At 38.2% G+C, this 10988-nt stretch overlaps 3 protein-coding genes across 4 annotated transcripts; 2 read left to right on the plus strand and 1 right to left on the minus strand.

Moving 5' to 3' along the window:
• Positions 1–1401: 1401 nt before the first annotated feature.
• On the plus strand, positions 1402–2416 carry LOC112465352 (geranylgeranyl pyrophosphate synthase-like; the record flags this gene model as incomplete). The annotated part of the gene is made up of 4 exons (XM_025032864.1): positions 1402–1590; positions 1948–2068; positions 2176–2315; positions 2405–2416. Coding segments are annotated over 4 exons (462 nt in total), but the record flags the coding sequence as incomplete, so codon positions are not given.
• A 6-nt stretch (positions 2417–2422) lies between these two features.
• On the plus strand, positions 2423–3846 carry LOC112465354 (geranylgeranyl pyrophosphate synthase-like). The gene is made up of 2 exons (XM_025032868.1): positions 2423–2594; positions 2682–3846. The coding sequence occupies exons 1-2, from the start codon at positions 2498–2500 to the stop codon at positions 2906–2908; spliced, it is 324 nt and encodes a 107-aa protein (XP_024888636.1). The 5' UTR covers positions 2423–2497; the 3' UTR covers positions 2909–3846.
• Positions 3847–3856: 10 nt separating this feature from the next.
• Positions 3857–10392, minus strand: LOC112465353. 2 transcript variants are annotated; one of them, XM_025032866.1, is made up of 5 exons: positions 10234–10392; positions 7694–7765; positions 4456–4595; positions 4245–4390; positions 3857–4069 (listed from the first exon to the last, which is right to left on the minus strand). In XM_025032866.1, the coding sequence occupies exons 1-5, from the start codon at positions 10248–10250 to the stop codon at positions 3998–4000; spliced, it is 447 nt and encodes a 148-aa protein (XP_024888634.1). In that variant the 5' UTR covers positions 10251–10392; the 3' UTR covers positions 3857–3997. The 2 variants fall into 2 exon arrangements, with proteins under 2 accessions (XP_024888634.1, XP_024888635.1); XM_025032867.1 differs by having other exon boundaries at positions 10207–10391.
• Positions 10393–10988: the final 596 nt, after the last annotated feature.

Below are 10988 nucleotides of genomic sequence, written 5' to 3' on the forward strand. Positions count from 1 at the left end.
TTTAAACAATCATAAAACATTGCCAGTATCGGGAACTTTTTAGAAAATGCTTTAGCATGTTCAGAACTATTCGAAAAGTATTTTAGATAAACCGGAACTGCGACATTTCGTACAGCATATCACCCTATTCTTTTTAAATACTCGGCTTTCGAACGGTACTATTAATTTACAAAAAAATTATACAACATTGCTAGTGTCGGGAACTCTTTAGAAAATGCTTTAGTATTTTCAGAACTATTTGAAAAATATTTTAGATAAACCGGAACTCCGAGATTTCGGAAAACTAGCAGATAATTTTTTCAATAGACTTTTTTTGTCAAAATCAACAGAACTATTCCTAAAAAGTATCAGGAACTATAAAACTCGACTGCATGCGACAAGAACTCTTTTTTATTTTTGATCTGCTAGAAAATGATCTGCTACGGGAAGTTAGCAAATCATTTTTTCGATCAACTGTTTTTGGGGTAAAATCACCAGAACTATTACTAAAAAGTATCAGGAACTGTAGAACTCGACTGCATGCGACAAAAACTCCCTTTTATTTTTAATCTGCTGGAAAATGATATGCCAACTTCACAGACACATTGATCTCATGCACAATAGAATAAAAATCAAGATTTTGTACTACAGTTTCTTTTTTTCCAATTATTAATAATATATGTTTTGACATAATAATTTATACTAAAATTTTATAAATTTTTTGTCGTATAGAAACTTTTGGAGCCGCTTAACTACATTGTTCCATGTACTGAAAAACATAGATGTACCAAATTAACACGTGTTTTCAACTATTGGTTTAAAATATCATCGGATAAACTGCAGCAGATTGACGAAATCGTCAAAATTGCCTACAATGCATGCATCCTGTAAGTTTTTTACAACCCAAATTTTCGACCTTTATAGTCTAATAAAAAAAAACTAATTCAGTAAAAAAAATCTCCCGATGGAAACGAGAAAAACTATCGCAAAACATTGTGTATAAATTTGAAGCAAATCGGTCCAGCCGTTCTCGAGATATTCTGATCACCGTCCGCGAAAAACACATTAACGCCGGCCACGAGAACAGCGCTCCGAGGGAATGAATTCACTTAAAAAAATTTGTGAACGTGCCTCAATGTAGATACTTTTAAATAAAAAAACCCGGATCGAATCGAATTAATAGTTTCCAAGATAAAAATTCCCGAATTTCACCTTTTTTTCTTGCGGTCTATTTATATGTACCCCCTTAATATAATAGTTACATTTGCTTCCTGCATATTGTATTTATTTATGTTAAAATAAAGTGCGCACGAGATAAAAAGTAGGACACAATATTTTACAAAAAAATTAAATTTTATTCTGTTATTTGTACTACAGTTTCTTTTTTTCCAATTATTAATAATATATGTTTTGACATAATAATTTATACTAAAATTTTATAAATTTTTTTTAAATTGCTCTTTTATTAGTTACGACGATATTCAGGATAAAGCCATTTTGCGAGATGGCATTCCCGTAACCCATTCCGTTCATGGGCTTTCCTGCACGATAAGCGCCACCAATTACGTGCAGCTGATCGCTTTTGAAAAAGCTTTTGAATTACATCCCGTTGTAAGTTTTAAAGTATCCACATTACTACATTTCAAGAATTGCAATATTATATCATAGATAGTTGAATTATAGCATTAAATGCTTTTTAACAAGTTTGTCCTCAAGTAATTTAAAAACTTTTAGAAGTAATAAAGACGATGTGTGTGTGTGTATTTAAAAGATACACACATTCTTGAAAAATCTCACGACATGTTTGCAATTAAGCACTTATAAAACTGTATACATATTTCTTTACGATCAGCACTGTATTGATTACAATCAGTACTAATTCGAAGCTCAACAAAATCGCGCCAATATATTAAATTTTGTTAAATACAACATAAATTAAGTTATTTATTTTTATATCTTAATTAACAGGCAGCTAAAATCTTAACTGAACAATTACTGGAATTTCACAGAGGCCAGGGAATGGATATGTATTGGAAGAAGAATTTAAAGTGTCCAACTGACAACGATTACCAGATAATGGCGGAAAGAAGTAAATGTTTATGATTTTGTGATAACTTTTATTATCTGCTGAAACAGAAACTCCATTTTAAAAACTAAATTACATATATAAAATTTGAATATTAATTAATTTTATAGAGGCTGGTTGGCTGATAAAATTAATGACAAAATTAATGAAACTATTTTCCACGTGTGAAATAGACTTATCCTCGTTGCTAAATTTAATGGGGTATTATTATCAGATACATAATGATTATTCCAACTTGTGTATTTGTAGAGTAAGTAATTTGTTTAATTTTCATTATTAATTTGATTAATTTTCTATTATGTGATTTGGGTCTCGGAACCTCTTGAAAGATAAATATAGATTCTCGAATAATGAAAAAAAATCACTGTGACGTGAGCTTCATTTTCTCGACACTGGGGTGTAAAAATCACGAATTTGTTATTATTACAGGATATGAACGATCAAAGTTATTGCGACGATTTAACTGAAGGGAAGTTCAGCTTCCCTATTATACATGCCCTTAAATGCGGTAATAGCCAGAAAATAATGGGTATTTTTTTAGAAAAATAATTATGTTTAATATAATATATATACTTATTTGACGTAGGAAATTATTTATTAAATACGCATTTTTCAGATATTCTAAAACAACGAATTATCGATACCGATCTTAAAAATAATTGTGTGGACTTGTTGGAGGAACTTGGTTCTCTCAAATACACGAGGAACACACTGGAAACACTGGATAAAAAAATAAGAAGAGAAATCGAACGTTTAGGAGGAAATCCAGGTCTAGTAAAGATGCTGGACGAATTCAAGAACGAGGTGTTGTGCGGTACTGCTAAGGTTACAACTAAATTTTAAAACGTCGAATGTTTCGTGCAAAAAATAATGATTAATTTTCGTTTAAAAAATTGTCCGGGCAATCGTATATTTCGTTTTTACAAGATACATTATACCACAGAATAGATTGTTATGTAAAGTTGAACATTTATTTCTCATTGAGATTTAATCTCGCATATTTTCAGATTGTTTGTTAATTTTCTCTTTACATAATTATACATATTGTACAATATAACATTACTAATTGTAAGTATATTAAGTAATTGTAAATCACTTATTTTATTTGTAAGCCTTATTTATCGCTATATGTATCTCTTATTGTAACTTTTTGGCGACAGTATCAATAGTATAATTAAATTTCTTATTTAATATTTTTGCAATACATTTTATTTTTTTTAAATATCAAAAAATGGAGTTTTTTTTTCAGCGTGACTTTTCTATATAAATAAATTCACCGAGTAAAAGACTTTTAGAAAGTATTTATTAGCAATTTTATATACTGACAATTTAATAGCATAACGAATGATCCTTTATAATGAAATTTTACGGCTGTTTTGTACATGTCATGCAATTATACATTATACATTTATATCTATATTTATATATCCTAAAAGACATAACGTATAGAAAATTATACTTATATTATACTTATATTATAGATTATTACATGTAACTAACAAGTGTCTAGCTAAGAAAAATATTCGCGTATATTCATTCCTTCACGTGCACGCATAGAGATAGGATATCTCGCATCGTTTTTCCTATTTCGCAGATTTGTAAATCTATAAATTCAATTTCTCTCTCTCTCTCTCTCTCTCTCTCTCTCATCTTGTCTTTATTCTTAAATTTACCGAATCTCTCATGAGATGACTCCTCCGAAACTCTCTCAATTTACACCATTTTAAAAGGCATTATTCGGCCTCGTACATTTCTCGCATTCGTTCTTGTCGCATATGTAATCGGGTTCAATTGACTCCTCTCTTAATACGCGACGAGATCGAATAGAGGTCCATCGTCTAAGGACTAAGAGAGCGTGGCGATTTGACATGTCCTCTGTTCAAGCTCGCTATCCTCGTCGGATTCGCTGGCCCAGGAGGACCGTCGCTCGTGTCATATCTCACCGTCGCTGTCCCCGGGACAGCGTCCTGGTCCTGACACGCCGTCATCGAGAACTTCCGTCACCTCGTGAAACAGACAGATAATGGGTATTGGGTAAGGGCGAATCAAGAAAAAAGTATATTTCGTAATAAATCGATGCAATAAATATTTCATGAGAGAGAAATCAAGAGATTAACATTAAAATTAATTCACGAACTTTTTGCAAAATTATTTGATCGCCGACCTCAGGAGCACTCACCAGAACTTCCTCGAATCGGTCGTAATTCTCCTGCCTTGAGTTCAAGAGGCTCTCGCCTACCGAGTCGGCCCCCGATTGGCAAGGATCTCGTCGTCCTAGCGCGCTCGATGCAATATGCAGCAAGGACAGTACCGCCAAGAGGCCGGCTGCAAGCACATATATATCTGTCAGGAGCTCACGGAAATAGAGTTGAAAAAGCCGACGTCCTTACCCGCGACATAGGACAGCCAAAGTCTATTGGGTCGCCACGCTAGAATGCAGGACAGTGGTAGGTAAAACAACGCCTTTCGCCAGCCCCGCGTGGCCGCCAGAACGCTGGACCAGCAACGCAAGCAGAGGGAATCCTCGTTCCTGAGAGAACAAAACGTCAACATACGCATATATCGTTTTCTCATAAAAAAAATCCGCGAGATTAAAAGAATTATTTTCTGAAATAACGTTTTAAATAAAGAATTTAACAATTCGATATATCTGAAACCCTTTTTTATCTCTTTTATTCCACTGTTTTTTATTTTAGGATTATTTTAATTTTATTTTAATTGGCTCAATTTATTTTAATTGCATGTTGAGAATTGCATCGATTTAAGATTATATCCTATTTTCCTTGCCAATGTGTATTTGACACATTATAGTTACGGTTCTTCAGAGCGAGCGAGATGTTCCTCAGACAGTTGGTGCAACATCGTAAAAGTATTTACGTGATCGAATTATCTGACGTTCGCGGAACTAGAGGATTTACATGATTTCCATTCGATAAACAAAAACTTTTGCGAGAACGACGTCTTCCGCTGAATGCCGCAGGCGTGCAATCCAGCCTTTAGTCTTGATTATGACCCCATCAATTCCACTTAAGTTTCCTTCTTAAAGAAGCGGAGCGGTAAGACGATTTTTCCATCGATATACAACTTTCAAATACTCTTACCGAGTACCCTCTTTACGGAGATGAACAAACTGAATTCCGAACGGGCAAAAGAGATTAAAATAAAAGTCCGACTTGTCGTACCTGCACCAGTATCCTGCACATTTTACGCTACATTCTTTATATTATATTTTTTTCTAGCCAATGTAATACACGAGAACGTTTGTCTAATTAAAATGTTAACGTACGCAGTGGCAATTGCGTTCGCAATGCAATTTCGCCGCGGTAACTGTATCGAAAAAAAAAAAATTTCCGGGAAGCGATTTGCCCGAGCTTTCGAGATTATCGAGGAAATCTCCGCGCGGAGATAATTATCACGCGCGTTTCAGAGAGCTGCTAATGTACGAAATTAGCCGTCGCGGCAAACGTAAACTCGCCTAATCAGCTCGCGGAAGATTAATATACGTCATTGTGGCGAGGAAAATGGGAAAGCACGACAATCGTCTTTATACGCAGCATGCGGGTCTCGCAGTAGGAACCTACAATAGGAACCTACAATAGGAACCTTCCTGTCCTGAAAAGTGGTCGAGAAAATCGACAAGATCAATTTAAACAGAAAGGTTTGTCTTTGAATATTCCTTCAATAATTAACTCGCTGAAATATTTTTAATTGAATTGCCCTCGATGGAAGGAGACCGAGAGAAGGAGAAGATCTGACGGATCTTCATCCCCGCGCGAACGGATATAAAAGAAGATGTCTCCATTGGAAATCCGCTTTTCTGCAAAGCAATGTTATCTCTCCCTCTCGATCATCTCCGCGTAGATCGGAGTGATCGATCGTTCCGACTGGCAGTTTTAATGGCACCGTCATCGGAGACATAAACTTCCGCGGCAGCATCGATTCCGGACGGATCGCCAAGCTAAGTTACTCGTTAAAACCGTAGACCCTGCAGAACTTCTTTTAATATTTCCTCCCCCTAAGCTGCCGAAGAACGCTGGCGACGTCGTTCCATTGGTCGCCGTCTCACGCTGATCAATATGAGCAACTTAAATCATAAAAACTTGCCGATATAACCCGGCTCAAGACAATCAAGACCAAATTTACCGAAAGGCTTGTTGAAATTTATTAACGTACATTAACTCTATCGGGAGACATAAGACAGAAAATACAGCGGTCGGAGATATCTGAATGAATTAATCGAGGGAAGCGCCCGCAGCACACGCGGGAACGGTATAATCAGCTTGTTAATTAATTATTGTATATATCTCCGCAATTAACTTCAAAGACGCGGGGAAATTTCCATCTTCATTTTGAGCCGTGCGTGACGCATTTATCTGGCTTAAAGATGATTACCCCCGGCGGCGCGGCGCCTCACCGCATCATCCCCTCCGCATCCGCGAAGCGTTATCTAGTTGCCGGTAGTCTACCCGTGCACTTTCCTCGCCGCTCCTCCCGCTCTCGGGAAATGCGGGGAAAACTGGGGCGAACTTCCGACCTGCTTGGTAATTGCCGGGCTGGCTTTGCGCCGCTTCTTTTCCGTGTTATCCTGTTCGGACCTCGAACGGTGTAATTCCCCGGGGCCCTCTCAACCCGCCCGCCCGGCCGTGTCCGCCGAGCATATTGTTCCCGATATACATACACGGACCAATTTCGAGCAATTTGCAAAGTCACAGTACACTCGCGTTTATACGTTCGTACATGAACATTACACCGAGAAGTTTATGTATTAAAACCTGGTCGCTTAATTTTCTCTCTCTCATGTATTTTACAAATACATCGTTATTTTCAATTAGAGAAATTGCCATTTATGATCCGAGCTGGATCTTGGTATATAGCCTAATAATAATATTCTGTGAATTTTGTATACTTTTTTCCAAACTTAGCAAACTGCGCGTCGATTTTTTATCGGTCTTTAACGTTCCTAAAGTACTCACTTAATTTTTTTATTATAATTATATTCAAGCTTAGCCTATTCAAGAGAGAAAGAGAGAGAGAGAGAGAGAGAGAGAGAGAGAGAGGATTCTATATCAATCTAAAGTCATGTTTTATTATTGATCGTTGCAAAAATCACAAAATGTTTTTCTTTTTTAATTTTAAAATGACAAAATATGCAAACGACGAGAAAATAAATGCTGTCAATATACATGTCATAATTTGAAATTCGTCTTTCTCGTTTACGATGCACGTGGAAATATTTCTGTATACATGATAACTTTAAAAAAACACTCCTTTTATCGAGATTCGATAATTTAACGGTCTCTATACTCGACGGTTCGCGTATAGATATAATATCTATTGGATATACGGTCTGTGTCTCGTTACGGGTACACTTGATGCGAGACACCAACGTGTCTCTTGATTAGGCTACCAAGATCTGACTCTACAGCCCGGACCTTAAATGGCAATTTCTCTAATTGATATTGTATATTACATCAGTCCTGCTTCACTCATTACTGTCCATAATTATCTTCTTTCTTATACTGGGTCACAAACAAATTTGTACATGGATTAAGTAAACAGATAAATAAGTGAGAATATATCTTTCTCCAAGTGTTAAAATCCACCGAAGCTACGTTCGTCCAAACGTACCTGACGCAGAGCTGCACGAACAGCGTGATGGCCCAAGTCACCTCCAGGAAGAAGATCACGCCCGACGCCGCCCTGTAATCGAAGACGCGCGAGAATTAGCGGACGAAGCGCTGCGTCCGGGGAGACCGAGTGTGACACAAAAGTTCGCGTCCCGTCGTTGGAACATACGTCGCAAAAGCTCGCTCTGCCCAACGAGGGCATTTCGGATATTTCGAGGGAACAAGAGGGAGAGAACGGCAGCGAGTTTTACAGTCCGTACAAAGGTGGAACCCCACGCGAAGCTGGTTTTTTCTTCTTCTTCTTTTTTCATAATGGTACATAAATAAGAGTATGAATAAAATAACAATTCCGTCACACGAGAGGTATTCATTTCAATGTCCATATATCCATCTGTATATCACCGAAACGTGATCCGACTTTGTCGGTGACGCTCGACGGCGCGCGGCGTTAAGGGTGATTCATCCCCGAAAAATCGCTCTGTCGCGCAGTCGCGCGTGATCAATGATTAAGGACGCGCCGACATAGAACCGCGTAAAAAATGCAAGACATCTCTCTCAATTTCCCACTCCGCGAGATTCTCCACGGCGCCAGTTGGGTAATGCCTGGGTGAAAAATTGCAACGGACCGGACGGGATATTTTTATTTCTTTGCCCCGCTCGTTGTTCATTGCGTGCGCGCCGATGAAACGCCGGCTATACGCGGATACGCGAGGGAATGTCTAATCGAAAGCTATAGCGCTCTCTCGTGCGTCGGAATTGCGAGTCGAATATAATTTGCGGTTAACGCCAATGCGTTCTTGTCGACAAATTAAAAATTGAAATAATGATTTACTCGAGACGACTTTAGACGACCCGTGAAAAAGAATTTGGGACGGAGTTTTTGTTTATTAATTTTATTGATCGCGAGAGATATACTATTTTTACAATTATGATTATCCATTCGAGACTCACCTGGCTTTATTAATTATAGTTATATATCAAGACGTTTCGACTATTGATTTGGGTCCTTTTCGAGTATAAATCTATAAATCACAAATTTAATAACCAAAAAGCCATGTAAATTGTAACTCGCCCTACCACAACTGACAAGGAAATCGATACTATACAATAAAATGTTTTAAAAAAGATAGAAGTTATGAAATCAGTAAATAGCCTTTTACAAACATCTCCCTGGTCATGACATCGCAAGCCGAAGCAAGTCATAAATCTAGAAGCTGAATTTAAACCGATTAGACCAAAAGATAAAGAGATCAACGTTAATATAAATTAAGAGGCTTTACATGTTTCGTATGTCGTATAATCGATAAAATAATCCGTGTAACAATAATAGCATCTCAAATTAAAAAAACAAAAGAAATTAAATACTATTCTTCTCAACATTATTTTTGCTTCACATTTACAAGAACTGTAAAATTGCGAGACATTGTGAGACATTCTGTACTCATAAACTGAGCAAGTTATAGATTCTTTCAGATGCGAGCGAAGGGGAATTTTAAATCCGATTAAAAAAGTTATAAGGATATTCTAATATATGTACACGCGTTTAGAACCCGTCAGACCGTCAGCTTCTCCATTTTCTCCGTGGCCGAATTATTACGTTGTCTTAAAAATAATCTCGTTTAGACATCGCGCTTCCATCGCCGATAATCAAATCAATCCCCAAATTAGATCTCTCAAGAACGAATCGAAAGTGGATTACTCGACAAGCAAAGACGGTCGGCGAGAGATTTTCAGCGTCGTTTATCGCGCTTAATTATGTGCCAGCCTCCAACGAAATGGATTTTATCCGGGAGTTAACGTTGTGTATTTAAATTAGACTGTCGTGTTCACCCTTTCGTTTTACGTTTAGTTAAAAGCGGAAGATTACTTCACTCTCTTCGCTCAATAATTTACTTGTACATGAATATTTTATTATTTACACAGCACAAAAGAAAATCGAGGAAAAAATTCGTTCGCGATAAGCTTCACGGTGGGGTCCAAAAGTTTCCGTCGTTCTCGTCTCGGATTGTCTAAAACCAGCGAAATGTCCCTTCCGTGAAAGCTTCACGAAACCGTGGTCGCGACTCTGTATTTTTCAGCGTTGAATAGCGCAGTTCTAGGTCAGATAAATGATAGCTCTGTCCGGGAAGGAAACGTCTGGTCGCAGTGGACGCCTTTCAGGACGAGTTTCAACAATCTCCGACAAAACAGTCGCCGAATGCACGACGATAAATTCGCCGCCTTCGGCAGAACTGACAGATAATAATTGCTCCGGCGAGAAAACGGCGAATTAAGAGGAGAACGCGGACGGGGAAAATCTCTGCCCGTAATAAGATCTCGGTTCGATTGGAAGAAACCTCTCGGCGTCGGGTCGTCGTCGGGGGATGATTTTCCCCGTCGATGCCTCTCCTCCTCCCGATTCGTCCGGGTCTCGCGGACAGCCGCGCGGCGCGGACGCGCGGCGGTCTCTCCCTCTCGCGCGGTGTCGACGCGAGGATCGCGATCGGAGGGCTGATAATGCGTGAATTGAATTACGGTATACGCATGTTGAATTATCCTCACGTAACGTAAAGCCCCATGACGTGCCGATGGTACGCCACATCCGCGCCGACGCCGCACACAACTGCAACAGAGAGAAAGAGGATCAAAAAGATTGCATCCCCCGTGCTCGTCCCGTCCGATGAATCCCTTCATCTCGGCCGGGGGCGCTATATCAATATCCCGCCGGGAATCAATCCCTTCGATCGGCATTATATTTCGCGCCGGACGAGACCTGAGTAATTTATAACAGCGGAACTGCAACACGCATGCGAATCAAATTCCGCTATAAATATGTGACATCTTTGGGTAGTGAAATCGCGTCGTGATTTTCTTTGACGTACGTTGCGCCAAATAGCATCTTACGCGGCACTCTCCTAATTTTTTTTAGGATAAATGGTCACCCGGGGTGATTTTTACAATCCAATTGAAAGTCATCGTTATTAATTACATATTGCATATTTTTAATTGTTCTATAATTTATTGGCACTTGAAGATACAGTATATGCATATAGGTTTACTCAAAATTTTCTTTAAAAAATGAGGAGAAACTAAAACATAATTTAAAAACGAAAAAAGGCATTAAAGTTACTGTGACGTGAGATTCATTTTTTCGATATTGAGGTGTAACCAGATTTACTCCAGGCGTTCGTTCTCAGCTTAAGAGATTATCCGTTTAATTCTATGACAGAGTTTTTCGATCTTCCAACTTTTTTGCGAAAATATGCTCTTTTCTCTTTCGCGTCATCCATCTGTCCTCGTCGTCGAAGAAAATACAT

This window comes from Temnothorax curvispinosus, unplaced genomic scaffold, assembly GCF_003070985.1.
Source record: "Temnothorax curvispinosus isolate PA1 unplaced genomic scaffold, ASM307098v1 QBEX01015139.1, whole genome shotgun sequence".
Taxonomy (NCBI): Eukaryota; Metazoa; Arthropoda; class Insecta; order Hymenoptera; family Formicidae; genus Temnothorax; species Temnothorax curvispinosus.

What these genes read in the sequence shown, in the direction of transcription:
- LOC112465354 (XM_025032868.1), top strand. Translation starts at nt 2,498, where the DNA reads ATGAACGATCAAAGTTATTGCGACGATTTAACTGAAGGGAAGTTCAGC. An exon ending in TAATAGCCAGAAAATAATGG is followed by an intron (nt 2,595 to 2,681) that starts GTATTTTTTTAG and finishes CGCATTTTTCAG; the next exon opens with ATATTCTAAAACAACGAATT.
- LOC112465353 (XM_025032866.1), bottom strand. An exon ending in TTGGCTGTCCTATGTCGCGG is followed by an intron (nt 4,391 to 4,455) that starts GTAAGGACGTCG and finishes ATGTGCTTGCAG; the next exon opens with CCGGCCTCTTGGCGGTACTG. An exon ending in ACCGATTCGAGGAAGTTCTG is followed by an intron (nt 4,070 to 4,244) that starts GTGAGTGCTCCT and finishes CTGTTTCACGAG; the next exon opens with GTGACGGAAGTTCTCGATGA.